The sequence below is a fragment of the Budorcas taxicolor genome, chromosome 13 (genome assembly GCF_023091745.1).
Source record: "Budorcas taxicolor isolate Tak-1 chromosome 13, Takin1.1, whole genome shotgun sequence".
Classification (NCBI taxonomy): domain Eukaryota; kingdom Metazoa; phylum Chordata; class Mammalia; order Artiodactyla; family Bovidae; genus Budorcas; species Budorcas taxicolor.
The window spans coordinates 78482063-78504145 of record NC_068922.1 but is presented as its reverse complement, the minus strand read 5'-3'; the positions used below and the strand labels follow the sequence as shown (position 1 = coordinate 78504145).

Here is a 22083-nt window from a genome sequence, read left to right as displayed (position 1 = left end):
TGCGGAGGCTGTGTGCTAAGAGGTGGGTGACGGGGCATCCGGGAGGGTGGGAGAGCGAGGCACAGAGCCCCTTCCTGGGCTGTGCAAAGTGTCACTTGACATACAGTATGTGAATAACAGCCACGGCAGGTGCAGGGGTGAGTGCTACTGATGTGACAGGCTTTATGCCAAGGCTCCATGCACGTTACCTGGTCAAGCACGGCCTGAATGGAGGAGCCTTCCCTGGTCACCCTATTGAAATTCATTATCCAGCCTTTGTTTTTTCTGGGCTCTAGGCACTATCTGATGATAACTTCTGAATTGGAGTGTAGTTGTTGTGGGCTTTCCATGTGGCTCAGTGATAAAGAACCCCCTGCCAATGCAGGGGACGCAGGTTCCATCCCGGGGTGGGAAAGACCCCCTGGAGAAGGAAATGGCAACCCACTCCAGTGTTCTTGCCTGGGGAATCCCACAGAAAGAGGAGCCTGGAGGCAAAAGAGTCCGTTGGGCTAAGTCGTGCTAAGACACGACCTAGCAACCAAACAACAACAACAAATAGTTGCTGTCTGATATAAACGATACGTGTACTTTAAAAAGTCACCTTATTAACTTCAGCATGTATACAGCACTTACTCTTTCCTGGAAACTGCTTGAATCTCTTTACATTTATTAGCTCTCACAGCAACCCTTCCTCTGATCCTCATTTTACAGATGAGAAAACTGATGCACAGGGACACCCAGTAATTTCCCCAAGGTCACAGAGCTTAAACCTGGGGGAGCCAGATGGTGTCCCCGGCTCCAGAGTCTGTGCTTGCTACTGCCTCCCACGACCTCCCCCAGCTGGCAGGCAGCTCACAGGGTGGAGGTTTTGTCACTGTTTTGGTCACTGTCCTAGTCCCGGCTCCTGGAATGGCATCTGGTGCATAACACGAGCTCAGTAAATATTTCCTGAGTGAATGACTATCCCATGACAACTCTGTGGGACGTGCCCTCTCATTATCCCTCTTTCACAGATGGGAACACTGAGGCTCCAGCGGATTAAGTACCCGTGATCTCTGGGGTTAGGATTTGGACATGGGCAGCTGACCAGGAGCTGTGTCCCAAGAGATGATATGAATTTCTAGCTTGGCGAGGCCCCGAGGTTTCCAGGGCGGGGTTCCAGACCCTTATTTCCCACAGCGTCCTTGGGACGGAGTTCTCAGCGTGCCTGGGCAAGGCTGAATCTGTATCTCAGGCACACTGGTTTGTGATGCAGCATCCATTCTGGGGAAGCACGGGCCTTGGGGCTTGGTCCCCGCCAGCAGGAGGGCAGGACAGCGCTCCTGAGTCCACCGCAGGTCTCCGTGACCGTCCATGGAGTGGGCAGCGTCCTGACTAGACTGGAAAGGCAGCCCAGCGCCCTGCCAGCCCTCGCGGGGACCAGGGCTCATCAGTGGCCCAGTGGCCTGCTCTCCAGACCCCAAGCCCCCACCCCATTCCCTGCGGACCTTGAGCCTCCAAGATTAGGCCTCTGGCCCCTTGGCTCCCATCAAGGTGCCTGGCTCAGAGAAAGCCCCACTCTGTGAGTGTTCGAATGAATGAATGAGCCTGTGCCCTTGATGTGAAACCCTGAAAAGGCAGCGGATGGGGAAGGGTGTCCAGGGAGAACTGGAGCTGGGTTTCCATCAAGAGGATGGCTCCGAGCGAAGCAGAAAGGGAGAACTCCTGAGAAAGGGGTCCTCCGATGGCAGACCAGCATGCCGGGCAGCACCTGGGAACACGTTAGAAATGCAGATCCCTAGGCTCCACCCAGACCTATCAGAGCAGAACCTTCAGGGTGGAGGGGTGGTTGGGGGAAAATCGCAGTCTCACAAATCCTCCACGTGGTTCCAGGAACCTGAAGGAGTCCTGAGATCCTCAGATCCCAGGCTGAGGGCCTGTGCGCACATGGTTGAGGTCCCACCTCTGGGGGGACGTGGTCTGGGGCAAGTCACTCACCTGAGCCTCAGTTTCCCTGTCTGGCAGGGGTTAATACCTGCCTCTTAGGGTGGTTGTACAAGTCGATATTTATACAAAGCCTTTAGCAAGCACTGGGCAACAGCGGTGCTCAGCGTGTACCCTTCTGCCGCGTCCTATCACTCGGCTCCCTGGGTCGACAGGGGGTGGTGTCGGTGGATCCAGCGGCCTAGGAGCTGTGGCTAGGGCTTCGTTTTCTCTGCTCTGTGGAAATCTCAGTTGCTACTGTTAAGGTCTTTGAAGCTGGAACTTTGCTAGGACCTGATGCTCTCCTCCCCACACCTGTCCCGGGGTCCCCAAGGCAGGCAGGGCCCTGTGTCCAGCACCTCCCAGCATCTTCCCGCCTCTGCTTCAGTCAAGCCTTGCCCTGCAGGTCCACTGCCCCCATCACACACGACTCCACCGGCTCCTCTCCACCCTTGCTCAGTCTGTCCGCTCACCTGGAACACCCTTTTTGGGGGGTGGGTTACCTTTGTTCCTGCTCTTCCTTCTAGGTCCAGCCAAGGGCCCCAGGATCGCCCTTGACATGTGGCATTTCCCTTGTTCAGCTTAGTTCAGTATTTACTGAACCCCTACTGTCTTCCAGGCTGTGTTACAGGGAAGGATACAGATAGGATACCATTACTGTAACAGTAATGGACATTTATTAAGGACCTACTAACTGACCCCACCCTGCCAAACCTTTGATTTGGTACCTGGGAGAATTCTTAGCATTACCCTCTGATTCAGGTTCTGCTGTACTTCCCATTTTACAGATGAAAAAAACTGAGGCTCAGGTAATGCATTAATGAAGTTGCTTTGACAAAGAAACCTCCCAAGATATAGAGTCTTAGATAAGACCAGTTATCCTCCCTCCTTCTCCTGAGCGCGTGGAGCCGGTGGACGGTCCGCTCCAGGGGCGGCCCGTCCCTGCTCTTGTTGCGCAGCGGTCCCCTGAGTGGGTCCCAGCGCACAGGGCTGGAGCTTGCTCCTCAGTGCGCTGAGAAAGCCGAGGAAGCGGGAGAAGTTCTCTTTCAGGGAGGAGGGGTGTGTTGACTAATCCAGGCTGGGGAGAGCGGCTTGCCTCAGAATGCCCATGGATGTATGTGCGCGCGTGTCCACGCGTGTGTGTCCACACGTGCGTGTTGATGCATGCGTGTCCACACGTGCGTGTCCATGCATGCGGCGATTTGTCAGTCTACCTCTGGCCAAACTACATGAATAAAGAGCAGGGCTGGGGAGACGCCCCAGAGGAAAACTGAGGCGCTGTTAACAGAGGGAGGGGGAGGGATGCTGGGCCGCCAAAGCCAACAGGGGCCCAGCCTGGGAACGCCACTGGACTATGGTTTGGTCTTCATGTTGCTTCGCCTGCACAGAGCTTGCTGAAGAGCGCAGACAGACAGACAGCGTTGGCCTTCGGGCCGCTTGATTGTATTGCTCCCTCTAAGCTAATTTCTCATATCAGGTTAGTGTTACTGTTCTTTTCATCTTCAAATTCAAGCGCTCATTTTGCAGATGAGGAAGCTAAGTCCCAGGGAGTCTTGACCAGCTTCTTGAGACCACGCAGCTTGGGGGCAGGACTCAGCGAGGTCTCCTGACTGCCTGGGGCTCTGGCCACCGTTCCCGAAGGGCCTGTCCCCGAGAAGGGCCGTGCCCAGACCCCTGCCCTGATCCGCCCATCCTTCTCACAGAAAGTCCATCCACAGGAACTCAGTGAGGTCTCGGGTGCCTGCGAAATCCTCCAAGACGTACAGCACGCTGCGGAAGGGGTGCGTCTGCTCGGACCCCAAGCCCCAGCAAGTGAAGAAGATCTTCGAAGCGCTGAAGAGGGGGCTCAAGTAAGGAGGCAGCGTGCCGCCTGTCGCATCCTTTGGCCTCGTCCGCTCGCTCCTCTCTGCCTCTGCCTGGGCATCGGGGGTGGGTCTTGTCTGTGCGTGGCCACAGATCGAGCTCCTGGTTATCTGTTTAGTCAACAAGCACGTCCCGGGTGCAGCCACGTGCTCGGCCCCTTCCTTGGGTACCGGGATGAGGGAATAACGGCAGGGGCGCCCTGTTCCCATGGAGAACACCCACGGCGGGCAGGGGGCGATGGCCATAAAGGAGTAATGTGGTCAGCACCGTAACTTCCACGCACCCTGAGGGCAGTGACAGCGGAGGTGATGGAGAGGCTGCACCTGAAGGGCCTGTCACACAGGGTGGTCCGGAGGCCTCCCTGCGGACATCCTGGCCGTTTCTGAGAAGGACCCATGATGCTGGCCTCTGGGGCGACAACCATCCTGGACAGAGGGAAAGCATGTGCAAAGGCCCCGCGGCAGGAGCTTGCGGAGGAGCCAGAGGTCAGGGTCAGGGCGCCTGGGCTTGAGTAAAGAAGAGAACCACTGACTGACTGAGCAGAGGCGGGGACAGAGGAGTCCGTCACTCACTCGCCATATTTTTACTGGAGGCTTATCAAGAGCCAGCCGCAGAGCTCAGTTCAGTTCAGCTGCTCAGTCGTGTCTGACTCTTTGCGACCCCAGGGACTGCAGCATGCCAGGCCTCCCTGTCCATCACCACCTCCCAGAGTTTACTCAAGCTCATGTCCATTGAGTCGGTGATGCCATCCAACTATCTCATCTCTGGCGACCCCTTTTCCTCCCGCTTTCAATCTTTCCCAGCCTCAGAGTCTTTCCAAATGAATCAGTTCTTCGCATCAGGTGGCCAAAGTATTGGAACTTCAGCCTCAGCATCAGTCCTTCCAATGAATATTCAGGGGTGATTTCCTTTAGGATGGGCTGGTTTGGTCTCGTTGCAGTCCAAGGGACTCTCAAGAGTCTCTTCGGCTGCAAAACACAATGTGAAAAGTCCTGTCGGGCCCACGGCTTTATCTGTTTTCCAAAATAGGGGTTGGCTAAGACCCTTTCTGGTCCCGGCCATCCAGACAGCAGGACAGCCAGCCTTTGTCTGTGAGGAAGGCGTGTCCCCCTGCCCCCCACAGCTCCCATGGCTGGGGGGAGGATATTGGCCTCTGGAAGCCATTGCCTGTTTTCAGACCTGGGTTCAGACTCTTCCCTGCCTTGTGGACCCTGTACTAGGTGGCTTCCGAGTCTCCTGTTGGCAGGCCTGTTTGGGGAATTCCCGCTCGGCACAGTGCCAGGCACACCGTGTATGGGATGCAGAGGTGGAGCGGGCGGGGGCCGGACTTTCCGCGGGGTTGGCTCTGCCCTCTGACCCTTGAACCCGCTGAGCATGCCGCTTTTCCCCAGGCCGGCCGTGGCTGCCTCCACCGCGCCCCCACCCATTTCGTTCCTTCCTCTTCTCCTTCCCAAACTCCTCTCCCTTGCCCTCCCCGCAGGGAGCATCTGTGCGCCCAGCAGGCTGAGCTGGATTACCTGACAGGACGCCACAAGGACACCCGCAGGAATTCCAGGCTGGTGAGACCCCTCCCTAGCCCTTCCCAGCCGAGCGCCGGGGTGCACCCCCTTGCCTGCCGCGTGGGTGTGAACCTCGGTCTGGGGAACGCAGAGGCCGACAGAGTAGACTTCATTTTTGATGAATGAGCCTCAGTTCAGTTCAGTTCAGTTCAGTCGCTCAGTCGTGTCCGACTCTTTGCGATCCCATGAATCGCAGCAGGCCAGGCCTCCCTGTCCATCACCAACTCCCGGAGTTCACTCAGACTCGCGTCCATCGAGTTAGCGATGCCATCCAGCCATCTCATCCTCTGTCGTCCCCTTCTCCTCCTGCCCCCAATCCCTTCCATCATCAAAGTCTTTTCCAATGAGTCAGCTCTTTGAATGAGCCTCACTTGGACCCAAAACAAAAAACAAAACTCCAGAAAAGCCCAATACCAAAAACAAAAAAAATACGATGCCCAGTTAAATTTGATTTTCAGATAAATAACAAATCATTTTTCAGTGTAAGTATGTCCCCTGCCATCTTCAGGACATAGTTACACTAAAAAAGAAACTTTATCCATCGTTCATTGGAAATGAACCTGGCTGTTTTGTCATTTATCTGCTGGCATTTCCAGGACACACCCCCCCGCCCCCGTGGGGGGCCTGTGTCTCTCCAGCACTTGGGTTCTTTCCAGTCCTGGGGAGTCCCTCTCGGCCCCCTCGTCTCTATCTGGCTGCTACTAAGGACAGGAAACCCCTCTGTCCTCGACAGGAGTAGACTTCTGCAAGCAGAGACCAGGAGGCCTTGCTGCCTGTGGCTTTCTCTAGCTCATTCTAGCGTCACTCCTGCAAGGCACCAAAGCACAGAACAGGCTGCCAGCTTGACCGAGGGACTGCAAATGTGGTGGCGGGGAGGGGGATGACTCTATCAAATTGTGTCCCCCACCTCTGTACCCTGGCCCCAGCAGAGAAGACCTTGAGGGTCAGCAGAGTGGGAGAGGCAGGGCCCCCCGCCTGACCAGGGGCCCGGCCACTGGGGGAAGGGAAGGCGGGCGGGCTCCGTCATGCCTTGTCTTGGGGGGCAGGTGGGTCATCGCAGAGGCCGAAGGAAGTGGTGCCAAGACCCCACCGCAGGTCCCAGCCTTCCGAGCACTTGTCACACCTCCCTCTCCCACGGCTGCGGCTGTTCAGCTGTCTCTGTCTCTCGCCTCTAGAAGTAACTCTAAGGAAGGCGAGGCTTGTGTAGAGGTCTATATGTTTTAGCTGCTCCCATTTCATAGGTGGGTACACTGAGGCCGCGAAGGGGCCACCCAGAGGGATGAAGCACATGGGGCCAGGTTCCCAGTCTCTGAGAAATTGCTGTACAGTTACTGTTCTTTCCAAAGCCTTGGGAATGTCCCCATTTCTTAATTTCTTACATAGGGTTTTCATCTCATAATCCCACACATACGATGTCACATAGACACATACCTAGGAAAGCAGACGCCCCTTTGGGGGATGGTTAACCATCTTTTCCCTCTTGCTTGACCGACCCCCCTCCCCGATCTTCTCTGTCCCATCCTGTTTAACCCTTGAGGCTCATCTGGTATTTATCTTTCCTATTTTCCTCCCTCGGACCTTACTGCAAGTACGCAGACTGTGCATATGTAGAGGGGTCTGTAAGGGTCACCTTACAAAGTGAAGCCACAACCTGCATACTCTCCCCTGTCTCACTTCTTTTCGTTGGTGGTCGCCAACTTTGTGGAAATTCATCCAGGCTCAGATACAGTGACCCTAACCCACGTGGGCAAAGCAGGGCCTGTTTTGGAAGTAAATTTTACGTGATCACAGACACACCCATCGTGGGCCCAGTGTTTGTGGCTGGTTTTCACACTCCAGAGGCAGGAACCGTGTGGCAGGCACAAGCCGTGCTATTTACTCTCTGGGCCTCTGCACAGAGACTCCCTCGCCCTGACAATAGATTCTTTTCACGGCTGCACCATGGCCCCTGGAGGGGATGGCCCAGTCCCCTTCCATCGGAGCTCCTGGCTGCTGCCGGCTGCCTCTTCCTATTCTCTGGTCGTGGCTGAAGTCGCCCCTTAAATAATCAAACCGCAGTGGCTCCCCTCTCATTGAGCTGGCACCGTCCTTTTCATAACAACGCTGTGGGGTAGGCGCGATGGCGTCTCCTCTTTCAAAAGGAGATGGAGGCTCAGAGAGGTAGAGAAGCTTGCCTGGGACACACAGCTGGCACATAGGAGTCAGGCCTTCAGCTGCCTCCCCCAAAGCCCATGCGTTCGCTCATTCTTCCTGCCCGGCCTGGACTGCAGCTTGCTGCCTGCAGTTGCAGGCCTTGGAGAATGGAGCAGCTGCTGGCTTTTTGTCCTCTGAGCTCGGGCACCCCTGGGATGGAGGCTCACGGGTCTTGGAGGCACGCCGGAGCCCTGACACCTCTCCCCCCAACAGGCTTTCTATTATGACCTGGACAAGGTGAGGGAAACTTCTGTCCGCATGGGGTAAGCAAGGCGGGCCGCGGCTGGGCCTGGCTGGATGGGAATAACATCTTCGTGGGCCTTTCATCCCCCCACCATCCTATGGGAGGAATACTTGGGTTTCCTCCCCACTTGACAGATGGGGAAACTGAGGCTCGGCAATGAGCCTTCCTCAGGGATGGTGAGGGGCTGGCCTGACTTCGAGCCCAGCTCGAAGGACCTGCAGGAGGGTGGCGTGGGCTTGGGGTGGGGGGTGGCCCAGGCTCCTTTTAAAGCACCTTCTCTTCTCCTGGGAGAAGCAAACGCGCTCAGTGGAGAGGCATATTCGGAAGATGGAGTTTCACATCAGCAAGGTCAGCCTGGTTTCGGGGGCGCCTCTCGGCTTGAGGGGGGACCTCTGTGGCGGCAGTGGAGGAAGGCAATCTGGGTGCCAGGTGGCTGCAGAAAGCCAAAGGGGTGCAGAGACCGTGGGGGCTGAGCCCAGAGGTGGGGATCAGGGGGTGGGGTTAGGACCAAGTGATGAGTCCAACCACCCGGTTGTACGGATGGGGCTGTAGAGACTCGGAGAGGGACACGACGGGCTCAAGGTCACAAAGCAAGTCCCTCAAGCTTTATGTGGGCAAACCCCGCCATGAACTCGCTCTGCTCCCTCGGAGCCCCGCGGGTGGACGGAACATCACACACGCACCTTCCCTGTCTGAGCGCTGAAAACCGCATCTACCCATCCAGCTCACTAGTTTTTATCGTGCCTGAGCTGTGCGCCAGCCGCTGCCAGGTTGCTGGGTTTGCGGAGTGGAAGGGACAGACGCGGTCCCTGCCAGCACGACCCGGGGCGGGGCCAGCACGACCCGGGGGCGGGGCCAGCACGACCCGGGGCGGGGCCAGCACGACCCGGGGGCGGGGCCAGCATGACGCGGGGTGTGGCCTCCTGAGGGGGCTGGTGTGGGAGACAGTTCCCGGATGGGTGCGCCCCGCAGGTGGACGAGCTCTATGAGGGCTATAGCATCCAGTGCCGCCTGCGCGACGGCGCCTCCAACATGCAGCGAGCCTTCTCCCGGTGCCCGCCCAGCCGCGCCTCCCGAGAGAGCCTGCAGGAGCTGGGCCGCAGCCTGCAGGAGTGCGCCGAGGTGGGCGGCGGAGGGCCGGTTTTGGGGCTCCCTGGGCCCTGAGGCAGCCTCTCTCTCGGGCCCCGGGGGTGGGGGTCTCTGTCTGGCAGGGTCCGTGCGTGCCCCGTGGTCCATCCCAGGGCAGGCGGTGAGCCGCCTTCTGTGGGGCTTTGCAGGACATGTGGCTCATCGAGGGGGCCCTGGAGGTTCACCTGGGCGAGTTCCACGTCAAGATGAAAGGTGACAGGGCTGGGGTGGGGTGGGGGCAGTCTGGGTGGAGCCTCAGGCCTTCTCTGGGACCTGGGGCTTGTGCTGAGGGTGAGGGGTGATGGTCAGAATCCCAGGGTTCCAGGCTCAGCCCGGGTTTCCACTCCTGTGACTTGTGACCTCGGGCAAGTCCCGCCTGTTCTCTGAGTTGAAAGTGAGGGCCCAGGTCTGCCCCTTGTCATCGTGATGGCTTAGCTCACTGCCCGCCCGCCCCCAAAGCTGATGACCCCCAGTGTGGTGGGGGCCTCCCTGCTTGAGGGCCTGTGACCCACGGGGTAGGGACAGTGGACAGCGGAGAGATGAGCCCGTCTCTGTTCCAGGCTTGGTGGGCTACGCACGTCTTTGTCCTGGAGACCAGTACGAGGTATGCCTGCCCTCTGGGATCCGTCCTCAGGGCTCTCCGCCAGGCCTTTGGAAGTGGGGTTTCTGGGAACCAGGGTCTCCGCTGAGTCCCTGTACCCCCCCGCCAGTTGGCAGGGAGGGCCCCCAGGGGGTGGCAAGGGGGCGCGGCTGACCTCTCCTTTCTCGGGCCTGGCACACAGGTGCTCCTGCGTCTGGGCCGCCAGCGCTGGAAGCTGCGGGGCCGCATCGAGTCGGACGACAGCCAGACCTGGGACGAGGAGGAGAAGGCCTTCATCCCCACCCTACACGAGAACTTCGAGATTAAGGTGGGTGGGGCCGGGGGGCGGGGGGCGGGCCGGGCCCGACGCGGGGGGAGCCGGGGGCGCGGTGCCCACACCCACCACTCTGCCCTCCCCCAGGTGACAGAGCTGCGCGGCCTGAGCTCGCTGGCGGTGGGCGCGGTGACCTGCGACATCACCGACTTCTTCACCACCCGGCCGCAGGTCATCGTGGTGGACATCACAGAGCTGGGCACCATCAAGCTGCAGCTGGAGGTGCTGTGGAAGTGAGTGCGGGCGGCCGCTTCGCCGATGCCCCTCCTGGAGGGGTGTGGGGGCGGGGGGGGGGGCGGGGGGGAGGGGCGTAGGGAGAGGGGGTCGGCCCCAAATCCGCCCCCACCAGGACCGAGGAGAGACCTCTCCGGCTCCCCCTGGTGGCCTGACCTCACCCTAGTCCTCAGGCTGCCCCCCAGACAGGCAGGGGCCCAGACCTCTTTCTGCAGCCCTGTCCATGCCACGGCCTGCCCCGAGTTTAAATTCTCTTATTTTTTTTCCACTTTTGAATTAGTGGCTATTAAAGACCGGGGCGGCCAGGACCCTTTATGGCAGCCTCCTGGGCTGGGTTCCCAGGAGAAACCCACCTCCGCCCTCCTACACCCACCATCTCCTTACCTGCTGACCCCGGCGCCCACCAGGCACAGGGCTGAGCGGTCACCCTGCGGTCCACCTGGCCACCACCCCGGATGGGGGACGCTCATGAGAAGCACCCCTGCCTAGTGTGGGGCTTTCCACTGAACATCCCATCCTGATGGTTTCCACAGGTTTTGGGTTTTGTTAGCAGAGATACTTTTTTTTTCTTAATCCCCAAATGAAACCTTGTGTTTCGAGGAAATTCCCTTCTCCTGATTCCCCAGGGCAGGTAGGTGCTGCAGGAGCAAAGGGGCAGACACACCCTTCCTCTACTTTGGTGCCCATTCTGACCAGTTGGGGCCAGTCTGTCCTTTCTCCCTGGGGGTGAACTGGGTGGACTTGGAGGAGTGACACCCCTGCTTCGGTGCCTGCATTTGTCTAGTGGGGGTGAGCACACCACTCAAGCAGTCAGGGCAGGGGGTGGCCCTGCAGCGGCCTGCAACCCCAGGTCAGGAAGGTCCAAGGACCTGGGTGTCCCGCTGGCCCATAGCTGCCCTGGGCAGGCAGGACAGGCATCCAGGCGGGGCCCCTGGGCTGTGGGCCCTCGTGGCTGGGCTGGACTCTAGACGCTGTGAGGGGGGCCAGCGTGCAGACAGGCAAGCTGGTGTCCATGAGGCAGGGAGGGCTGACGCAGCCCTGGCAGCTCCAAGGACAGGCAAGGGCCTGGCTGGAGCGTCGCTTCCCGTGCTTCCCCCGCGGGTCTGCAGCTCCCCCTGGGACTGTGATGGGAACCCCTTGACCCAAGAGGAACCTGCGGGGGGCGGTGACGTGGTTTATGCAGAAGACGGCAGCTCTGAGTGTCCGAGGCTGCTCTGCTGAGCTTCTCAAAGGGCTTCCAAAGAGGGGTCATTCATCGGCCCCTCTGGCTAAGGACCCTCGGGGCAGTGGATATCTGAGATGTTTCCAGGAGGCTTCAGAGTGGGGATCTGGAGTCCCTCCACTGTGCCTGTGCCCCTCCCCCGCTCCCACACTGAGCCTCTGTCTCAAGTCCCCTGGTCCTGTCTGTCATCCGATGGCCTCTGGCCATCGATGACACCCTGGCCTCTGCTCTCCTCCAGCCCATTTGATACCGAGAGCTTCCTGGTGTCGCCCAGCCCCCCGGGCAAGTTCTCCATAGGGAGCAGAAAGGGCTCCTTATACAACTGGACACCCCCAAACACCCCCAGCTTCCGGGAGAGATACTACCTGGTGAGTGAGCCTCCCTGGGCAGGGATGTGGTGGGCAGGTTAGGCTTGGGGGTTGGGGGGGGTGACTCCCCAGGGGTCAGCACGTGGTCAGCAGTGCACCTCCAGCTGCAGCAAACTTTGGGCTCAGCCTCCCTTGTTTGGGGTGTTTCGGGGAACCTTTTCTTATTCACTGCCTGCCCTCTGTTCTGTGGCCTCTGGATTTGGTTCTGGCCTTGACTGGGGTGGGGTTCTCCAGATGGTTCTACCACCCCGGCCACGGCCTTGGCCTCGTTTGTTTTGCACTTTGGAACATGTTTCCAGTAGGTAATAGCTTGACTTCGTGTGCAGTGAGATACCTCTTTCCTGTGACCTCCAGGGGCCTGGGTCCCCTCCTTAGTGCCCCTACTCACCTTCCTCCGTGGTCCTCCAGAGAGGCTCTAGGCCATCTGGGAGCAGATGCAGCCTCTCTAGCCTGCGTCTCTCAGCAGCCCTTGCCCTGGTGATGCCCTGGAGACCTTCTCTGTCATGTTGGTGCTGCGTATTTGGCTAAAAACCGCACGTTATTTAACAAGATACTGAGGTTCAGTTTTTGCTGTTACCAACAAGCAGGCAGTAAACAAGCTGGTACACACATCACCCTGTGTGTGTCGATGCCCCAGGGAGGGTCCAGGCATGCGGAGCAGGACCACCCTGCCGCCCTCCTCTGGACCTTAGGTGGGGAAGGCAGCTTAAGATGAGCCAGGCAGCTTGTGCATTTAGAGGAAACTTGGTTGTCCGGCCGGGATGGTCCCAGCGTACTTTGGTTATAGAGTCATCTATGGTCAAGAGCATGGACTCTGAAGCCAGACGGCCTGGGCTCTAAATTCTGTCTATCTCTGCGTTTCATCTGCTGTGTGACCTTGAGCAAGTCACTCAGCCCCTCTGGACTTCCACTTCTGTATCGGAGGAATGATACCAACAGCCCTGCCCCGACGGCGCTTTGTGAGGGTTGAATAAATGACTTTGTAAATGAGGAGTGCTTACTGGAATGCCTGGCAATAACAGGCGGTGCTGTAGGAACGTCAGCCGTTGGTCTGGGTGATGAGGGGGAGGGCACAGCAGAGGGGGTCATTAAAATGCCCGCACGTCCATCCTTCCTTGCGCGCACCTCGCTTCTCCGAGGGCAGAAGAGCACCACCCTCAGCGAGGTGTGGTGAAGGTTCACTGCGAGCTGACTTGGGCTGGGGCTGGAAAGGAGTGAGTGAGTGGGATAGCAGAGGTGCCAGGCTCTCACCGGCACTTCCGGGTGCCAGGCACCTTGGTGGACCCCCGTCATCCCGCGGCTGTGAGTACACAGAGCAGACGTCTGGGGGCCGCCCTTGGGGGTCTCACTCTCATCCCCAGGGCAGCTGCTGAGGCCGGCCTGTCTGTCTGTCTGTCTCCAGTCTGTTGTGCAGCCGCGGGCACAGCAGGCCTTGCTGCTGGACAGGCCAAGGGTCCCCTCCGTCCTCAGCTGCCTGTCTGACGGCGACCTTCGGGGCCCCGGCATGCGGAGCCGCAGTCAGGAACTGCCCGAGATGGACTCCTTTAGCTCCGAGGACCCCCGAGACACGGAGACCAGCACGTCGGCGTCCACCTCGGATGTGGGCTTCCTGCCCTCGGCCATGGGCCCCAACACCTCCATCGAAGAGGAGGCCCAAGAGGAACCCCCACCCCTGGGCCTCCTGCCGGACATGCTGCACCTGGCGGAGGGCTCGTTTGTGGAGCAGCCGGGCTGGAGAGACCTGGGGGTGGGAACCCCCGACCTGTCACGGGGCTCCCCCTTCCACAACGAAGCGCTCCCGGGGAGCCAGGGAGGCCCCGACGAAGGAGACCCCGAGGACACGGAGGCTGGGCCTGGGCTGTCCCTCGAGAGGCCTCTGCAGGAGGTGCTGGACTTACTGAGGTCCGTGGACCCTGCCCCGCCGCAGCTCCGGGAGCTGGAGTACCAGATCCTTGCCTTCAGGGAGCGGCTGAAGGTATGTGCGCTCTCTGCGGGGGGCACGCCCTGCTTGCTGATGGTGCCGTGACTGGCAGTGGGACAGGGAGCCTGGCATGTTAGGGAAAAACTGAAGTGAACTTTTGGCCCACACAGTACTTAGGTTTGGTGACTTTGCTGTTTGAAACAGCCCCCAAGGGCTGGGCTGAGATGCTGGCCAGTGTCCCTGATGCACCTTGTGGAGGAAATCTGTGTGTTGGATAAGCCTTGTTCAGCCTTGGCCTTGAGTTCAGTGTTGATGAGTCAGTGATATGTCTATATGAAATGAGATGCCTTTAAGCAGACACAGGCATCCCAGGTGGCACAGTGGGGAAGAATCTGCCTGCCAGGAGACACACGAGACGTGGGTTCCATCCCTGGGTCAGGAAGGTTCCCTGGAGAAGGAAATGGCAGCCCACACCAGTATTCTTGCCTGGAAAACTCCACGGACAGAGGAATCTGGCGGCTACAGCCCTTGGGGTTACAGAGTCAAAGACGAGTGAGCACACGCGCACACACACACACACACAGACGCATAAAACAAGGTTCTGTATTGACGGGCGGATAAAAAGTGTTGACCCAAGGCTCATGGCCTCTGCATTTCCTGTGGGAGCAAAGACTGGTTCAGTTTCAAATCCCAGGGGTCACAGTGACTTTATGCGCCGTAATTACTGTGAATAATGGGGGCGTGTGTGCGTGTGCACGCGTGCATATATACACGTGCATACATTTTTTCCCCATCAAGCAAGGAAATATCTGCAAGTAGCCTTATTGTCTTGCTGCTCAAGATTTTCTCCCTGGGATCAACCTTCAGGAGCCCAGTTCTGACTTGTGGGGTCTGAGTCAGCCCCATGTACTCTGTGGGACTCAGCCACAGGGGAGCGGCCCCTGGGAGGCTTTGATGACTTGACCCTTCCTGTCCCGCAGGCAGGGGCTGCCTCCAAACTCCTCCCCTTTCACGCTTCCCTGGGAGAGGAGACACCTGGAATCCAGAGGCTCACCTGGCGGCATTTGGCCTGGGTTGTCTGCCCGAGCCACGCCGTCTTTACAAAGTAATTTACAATTAGTTGTCCATAGTTGAAAACTGGGCGGCTCCCCACAAAGTCGAGGTTTCTGTTTTTTCTTGGAAACGTTAACGGTCCGCCTCAGGCCCCACACCCTGGGTGGCAGGGCCCCTTGGGGAGGGCCCTGGGGACGTACCCCCTGGCCCGGGCACCCCTGAGGCCTGGCCATTGGTCCGTCCGTCCGTCCGCCCGCAGCCCCGCAGAGCTCGCCGGGAGCACGCGTCCACTGAAAGCCTAATGGAGTGCATCCTGGAAAGCTTCTCCTTCCTCAACGCCCACATCGCCCCCCACGAGCTGGCCCTTTTTGGGGGCTCCCAGGGCCTGCGGTGAGTTAGCCCCTCCCAGTGCTGACCCGGAGTCCAGCCTCGGGCCCAGTGGCCTGCCGGCCCCTCACCCCGTCGGCATCTCCCACGGACCCACTCTGCGTCTGTTTTATTACGGTCCTGGCCCTGCTGGCATGAGACCAACGGAGCAGACAAGGACACCTCAGCTGGCCTTGAGCTTTCACTCTGAGCAGTGGGCTTTCTTTTTAAATCTTACAAAATGGCACCGGCATGCGCAGTAGAACCCAGACCTCTGCGGAGCAATCTCGCAGCCCCGCCCCCACGAGCACGTCGGGCACCCACAGCTCAGCAGCACGGAAGTACAGGAATGGGTTACATTTCTCCCCACCTCTTGGGACCCCACTGGGGGGCGGTGCCACGTCCACCCCCTCGGGGCTCGGGCTCAGCCCGTCATGAGCAGACATGGGGCCGGGTGTGCTGGTGTCTTACTCAACACCCTGTGGCCCAAGCTTGGGGTTCCTGCCCCCACTTTCTGGACGAGTAAACTGAGGCTCCGGGAGGCAGACTTATCCAGAGTCCCAGAGCTAGGGATTCGTTTGAACCTCAGGCTTCTGCTGCCAATTGCACACGCTGGGAAGTGGGCGGGCGGGGGGCGGCCTTCCCAGCCCCTGCTCTGTGTGCGTTGTTGCTCCCATTTGCCGTGTCTCTGTTTCTTAGTTTTCTCCCCAGTTTAACTTCATCTCCCTGGGACCTGGAGTCGGTTCCCCTGATAGAGCTCTCCAGGGAGGGAGGGTTTCCTCTGTCCTTGGAGGCAGCTGAATGCTAACGGACCAGTCACCCAGTTCTCACTTCCACTCAGAAAGGACAAGAATCCACCTCCACCACCATCGCTGAGAGCGTCGTCCCGGGAGCTCACAGCTGGTGCCCCAGAGCTGGACGTGCTGCTCACAGTTCACCTCCAGGTCTGCAAAGCACTGCTGCAGGTGGGTGAGGACCTGGGGGTGGGCCGGAGTGGGGTGGAAGATTCAAGGTGGGAGGGGCAGATAGTCCTGTGGTCCTCAGGCAGCCCAGGCGATCCACCGAAGGCAGTGGTGGTGACTCTTTAGGTGGCCGATGCTGGCGCTCCAATCCAAACTGGTTCAGAAGGAAATGATTTGGTTCACAGACTTGAAAGGCCCAGAGGTGGGCTTCAGGTCCAGCTGGATCCAGGGTTGCAAACAACATCACGATTGGGTCTCACCCTCTCTCGGCTCTGCTTGCCTGCGCTGGTTGGCTTCACGCTCTGGCAGGCTCCTGGCAGCTCCAGCCTGCATCCTGTCCTCTCAGCTGCTCTGGCGAGGCGGAATCCCCAGATGACAGCGCTACTGTGGGGATAGGAAGGACAGGGAAGGGGCAGGTGGGGGTCATGGGCATAGTAGCTGACCTCAGAGGGCATGTTCTGGGCTAACCTGGCACACTGTGGGCTGCTTCCCAGAAACTGGACTCCCCTAATCTGTCGAGGATGGTCCAGGAGTGCCTTCTGGAAGAAGCTGCGCAGCAGAAGCAGGTTCTAGAGACACTTTCTGTGCTTGACTTTGAGAAGGTCAGCAAAGCGATGTCCATTGAGGAGAGTAAGTACTTGCTGTCCGGCCGTGTGAATGGCAGGAAGTGATGAGGATGAAAGCCCGTGGCAGGGTGGGGGGCTCCTCTCCCTTCCTGACACTCTACAGTCAATGGCACCCAAGGGACGTGAAGTGGGGGAGTGGCTGGGCTGGGACCAGACCCACACCGTGGGGAGGCCGGGTGACCCTGGACAAACAAGTCGCTGCTCTGAGCCTCAGCTTCCCCATCTGTATAATGGGGAGGCCCCCGGGTAGGTGTCAGTGAAGGAATCCCCATCACACATTCAAGGCACACACGGCTTGCTGCCCAACAGGGGCTGGGACCCCACCCACATGGGACCTGCCCTTGTCCGTCAGGGGAGACTGGGAGCAGCACAGTCCCGGGGGTGTCGTGGGGCTGGCGGGTGGTTACCGGATGAGGCTGCTCATCTCTGCAGGTGACGCCTGCACGTGGGGCCAGGCCGTGAACCCCTCCCCGAGCCCTTGGATCCCAGGGGCAGGGATCCCCCAGGCCTCTCGTTGCTCACTCTTCCCCCGACGCCGGGTGGCTTTCTGAGCCTGGCCTTTCAGTCCTCCCACAGGCCACGCGGAGGAGGGGCTGCCTGAAGCTCTGGAGGGGCTGCACGGGGCCCGGTACCACCCTGTCCTGCCCGGGGACAGCGCTGCTGGACCAGCTCAAGAAGACGTTCCTGCACAGAGTCAGGGGGAAATACCCGGGACAGCTAGAGATAGGTAGCCCCTCCCCACGCCCCCCGGGAAACGCTGTGTGGAGCCCCCAGGGCCTGGAGCATCACCACCGCAGGCCTCCCTTCTGCCCCTTCTGTGCCCGCCTCCCCTGCAGATGCCCGCATGGCATCAAAGGGAGGCATCGCTCACTTGACCACATAGCACCTGCTCTTCCAGGGCGGGGAGTGGGGAGCCAGTGAACCCTGGGAGCAGCCTGTGTCCGTGGGCTGGTGCAGCTTCTGGGGACCGGTTGATTGCATAGCTTCCACCAGAACCTTAGAGAAGGGCCCCCGGGGAAGGTAGGCAGGCCCCTATCTGCTCGACAGCAGCATCATGAGTCTTGGCTGGACTCTTCCCTGGAATGTGGAGCTGTAGCATCTTTGTGTTGACCACTGAAGAGTGGCAGGCATACTCCAGGCAGTGGCTCTGGACCTTAAGCAGTTCTAACCACCTGCCCTGCCTCTGGGATTCAGACTGAGGGGTCTCAGCTGGAGTGTGTCCCTCGTGGGAATGGGGGGTGCTCCAGAGATCCCATCCACGGGGCGTCACGGAGCCTCCAGACTGACCCGGCTGGGCTCCTGGGGCGTCGCGACCCCCGTCTTCCCCCTCGCCCTCTCTGTGTCACCAGCCTGTCGCAGGCTCCTGGAGCAGGTGGTCAGCTGCGGCGGGCTGCTGCCTGGAGCCGGGCTCCCGGAGGAACAGACCGTCACCTGGTTCCAGTTTCACAGCTACCTTCGGAGGCAGAGCGTCTCCGACCTGGAGAAGCACTTCGCCCAGCTCGCCAAGGAAGGTAGGGGCTGGGGCGGCGGGCCGGCACCCCACAGGCAACACGGTAACGACGGGGGACGGCCCATCGCGGAGCCCTCTGTCTCGGCTCTGCGAAGCCAGTTTTTCAGAATGCCTTTCCCCTCCAGCTGTTCTTTTGAGAACCTGATTTAATTACATTCCCTGTTCAGCCCACGTGGAAATGAGCTCCAAGGGCAGGAGGTTGTAGGAAGCACAGAGCAGAGGTCAGAAGTGGACAGGAGGGTATGCTGGGCTGGCCCGAGTCCCTGAAGTAGGGGCTGGCGTTGATTCATCTTCAGGGTATATTTGACCCCTAGCTAGAACGCCTTCCTGGAGATTTCAGGAGGCCCCTGCGGGACCGGTTTGGGGAGGGCCTCTGTGAGCACAAGGATGCATCCTGGGATTTGCTCCTCCATAGCTGATGTTCAGCCTGCAGCTGCCCGGACCGGCTGCAGTCAGAGGGCACCCCAGCCGCCCCCTTCTTGTCTCTTCCAGTAACGCTCGCGGAGGAGCTGCAGTGCAGGGCCCAGGCCAGGACAGTCAGGAAGCTGCAGGGGAAGCGGCTGGGCCAGCTCCAGCCCCTGCCACAGACACTGAGGGCCTGGGCGCTGCTCCAGCTGGATGGACCCCCCCGGGCGTGCAGAGCAGCCAGCGCCCGCCTGGCTGACGCGGCCAGAAACAAGAGCTTTCGGGAAAAGGTGAGTGTGGCAGGCAGTGGCCTCTGTGGGCATGTGAGCTGGGGGCAGGCGGGCTTCGTCTCGGAGAAACACTGATGGGGGTGCTGCACTCGCGAGATGCTGCCGACATGACCACGGTCTCGCGCGTGGCCATCCTCACCACGGGCGGCCCCAGCCCTAGGGGCAGGGCCGGGTTGCCAAGCCGTCATGACTGCACGCCCCACGCGTGCCAGCTCACCCAGCCCAGTGTTTCTACAGCCATGTTACCTAGTCGGTCGCTGAGATGTCACCTGCATGAACGTTCCTTTTTCAGAATTCTGACAGTCACCCTCATTTACTTTCGACTAACACGTGTGGCTGGCTGGTTCGTTGTGTTTGGTTTACTTGAAAAACCAAGAGACGGGACCCCTCCGCCTTTTAGGTTCCTGGCCCTGTGACTATTCTAGATTCAGGGGACCAGCCCACCGGGGTCGGAGAAGGGCAATACTGGGCAACACTTACCACAGTCTCGGGCGCACCCAAGTGCCAGGCACATCCCCCATGCCCCCCTCCCTGCCCCCGCCTGCTTCCTATGAGCCCCTAAAGCAATATTGCAAAGGAAGCACCAGCTTTATTTTCCAGCCGGATGGACATGGCCACGGTCACGTGACCGATGGGGCGGGGCCAGAGCTGTGACCGGAAAGGGTGATGAAGAGATGCTTTTCCTGCCGGCGGCCTCACCCAGGCTCCCTCACCCAAGCTCCCTCTGTGTTCAGTTCTGCTGTCCCCCGTGGACAGCGGGTCTCTCTGATGTAGCATTTTCCCTAGATGGTAGTTTCAGAATGCATTTTGTAAACACTAGATGAGTTTTCAAAAAAATATGTATTTGGCTGCACTGGTCTTAGCTGTGGCCTGTGGCATCCAGTCCCGACGGGGGATGGAACCCAGGCTCCCCCGCATTGGGAGTGGAGTCGTAGCCCCTGGACCCCCAGGGAAGTCCTGAGACCAGTGCTTGCAGATGAACTGAGTACCACAGCCTCCAACTCCATGCGGGGCGCGCAGGCTGTGAGCACTCTGGAAGGCGAGCGGTGGGCAGCACCATGGGTTATGCTTTCACCAGCCCCCCTTCACAGCCACATTATCTCCTAGGCTTTGCTCTTCTACACCAACGCCCTGACCGAAAATGATGCACAACTCCAGCAAGCTGCGTGCGTGGCGCTAAGACATCTCCGGGTGAGTCTAACCTGCCCTTGCTGGCGATGGAGAGAAGCCTGGTTGTGATTAACACTGAAGTTAGTGCATTTCGAAATGATTCCATTGGGACCAAAAAAAAAAAATCATTGCAGTGGAAAAGCACCGGAAAGAGGTGGCTGTACAGAAACGGCCGTCAGCTCCGCCAGCAGCTCCGTAGGTGGAGGCCCCTCAGCAGTGGCCTGGGGTGCGTCTGCTCTGGCTCTGTGAGCAAGCAGGTGGCCCCAAGAGGCTCACTTCTGTGCTCTTGGATTATATGGTTTAATAGCCTCAATTTAAGATTTCCTAAAAGCACGATAAGCTCATTGTAGAAAAACAGTGTAGAGCTTCTCTGGTGGCTCGGGAGCAAAGAATCCACCTGCTAATGCAGGAGACATGGGGTTTGATCCCTGGTCTGGGAAGATCCCACATACCTCAGAGCAAGCAATTCTGTGCGCCCCAACTATTGAGGCTGTGCACTAGAGCGCTGGACCCCCACCAGCGAGCCCACGTGCCACGTCTACTGACGCCCACGTGCTCCAGAGCCCAGACTCTGCAACAAGTCACTGCAGCGAGAGGCCGGGCACCACAGCCAGAGCGGCCCCGGCTCGTCACAAGTGGAGAAAGGCCTGTGCAGCAGTGAAGACCCAACACAGCCAAAAATAAACGGAAAAAAGTGTAAAATGTAGAAACGCAAAAGTGTTTTTGGCCACACCTTGAGGCATGTGGGATTTTAGTTCCCCAACCAGGATTCGAACCAGTGTCCCCTGAAGTGGAAGTGTGGAGCCCTGACCACTGATCCACCAGGGAATTCCCCCGAAGTTATCCCTCTCTGTGCATAAAGCTTTTAAAATTTATATGGAGTTCTGAATTACTTCCTTACGCTAGACTTAGTGCTCAGTGTTATCCCAGGGCCAGAAAATATGAATTAAAAACAATAACATCTGTTTGGTTGCCCTGGGTCTCTGTGGCTGTGCCCGGGCTTTCTCTCGTTGCGACAAGCGCGGGCTTCTCGTCATGGGGGGCTTGTCTTCTCACGGAGCAAAGGCTGTAGGCACACGGGCTCCAGCTGTCGCAGGCTCGGTGGCTGTGGCCCACGGGGTGAGCTGCTCCGCAGCACGTGGGATCCTCCAGGACCAGGAATTGAACCTGTGTCCTCTGCATTGACAGGTGGAGTCTTATCCAGTGAACCACCAGGGAAGCCCCTAAATGCTTTTGAGACTCTTGAGACAACACACTCCTTTACACTCAGTTGTGTAAAGATGCAGATACGAGGGGGTGCTGGTTTTACTCCTATTTGCGTTTGTAACTCTTATTTTAAAAAACTCATTGTCATTTTGCTAGATGAAAAATGGTCCGATACAGACTAAATTCTTTCTGGAAGGAACCGACAGGAAATTCTATGAGGTCCATCTGGTTATTATCAAATACCCAGGGAGTGACCAGGTGCCCACTAGAGGGGGCTAGCCTGCACTCCGGTCCTTGGGGCTGGAGGTCAGCGGGTGGGCAGCCGTGCCTGGACCAGGACACTGGTTACTCCTTTCCTGGTCTGACCTGGAGGGCGGGGTTGGGCGAGGCAGAGGAGGTAGAAAGGTCCAGAAGAAAGCAGGTCTTATTCCAACGTGGGCCTTTCAGAATGTGTCAGGGTGGAAAAGATGACGTTTGCCAATGGCACTTCAGTGAGCCTGAGGCCTCGTGAGAAGCATGGAAGCCTTTGGAGAAGGGAGAGAGCACGCTAGGGCTGGTTGTGCAGGGGTTTATGAAAGCAGACACCTGTTCCTTAAAATGTCCCCTGAGGAGCCTGCTTTCCCCCAACCTCGAACAGGGCGTGGAAAGCATCGATCAGATCGCCAGCCTGTGCCAGTCTGACGTGGAGGCCGTGCGTGTGGCCGCCCGGGAAACCACGCTGTCATTTGGTGAGGTCCAACGTGCCGTGCTCCCGAATGTGGGCAGGGGCTGGGGGGTGCCAGGGTCCATGGACAGGTTGTGCTGGGGAGGCCATGGTCAGCTCCCCAAAGACACAAATCCGCACGCGGGACAGGCACCGCCAGCGACCCGCTTCACCGCGCTGGGCCGGGGCAAGTTTCCTTTACGGT

The 22083-nt window shown here is 59.0% G+C and overlaps 1 protein-coding gene across 3 annotated transcripts in view; it reads left to right on the top strand.

Annotated features, from left to right (window-relative positions):
- RIPOR3 (RIPOR family member 3) overlaps window positions 1-22083 on the top strand; it is a 73082-nt gene that overhangs the window by 50633 nt on the left and 366 nt on the right. The window contains exons 3-21 of one of the 3 annotated variants that reach the window (XM_052651013.1): window positions 3660-3791; window positions 5285-5363; window positions 7770-7793; window positions 8092-8148; window positions 8773-8922; window positions 9078-9141; window positions 9489-9532; window positions 9711-9836; window positions 9930-10075; window positions 11537-11666; window positions 13069-13641; window positions 14900-15030; window positions 15848-15971; window positions 16463-16598; window positions 17160-17321; window positions 17944-18105; window positions 18597-18799; window positions 19907-19990; window positions 21813-21903. In XM_052651013.1, the coding sequence (XP_052506973.1) occupies window positions 3660-3791; window positions 5285-5363; window positions 7770-7793; window positions 8092-8148; window positions 8773-8922; window positions 9078-9141; window positions 9489-9532; window positions 9711-9836; window positions 9930-10075; window positions 11537-11666; window positions 13069-13641; window positions 14900-15030; window positions 15848-15971; window positions 16463-16598; window positions 17160-17321; window positions 17944-18105; window positions 18597-18799; window positions 19907-19990; window positions 21813-21903 (2618 nt within the window). Of the gene's footprint in view, window positions 1-3644; window positions 3792-5284; window positions 5364-7769; window positions 7794-8091; window positions 8149-8772; window positions 8923-9077; window positions 9142-9488; window positions 9533-9710; window positions 9837-9929; window positions 10076-11536; window positions 11667-13068; window positions 13642-14899; window positions 15031-15847; window positions 15972-16462; window positions 16599-17159; window positions 17322-17943; window positions 18106-18596; window positions 18800-19906; window positions 19991-21812; window positions 21904-22083 lie in introns of all 3 variants that reach the window. The other 2 variants (XM_052651012.1, XM_052651011.1) reach the window with 2 other exon arrangements.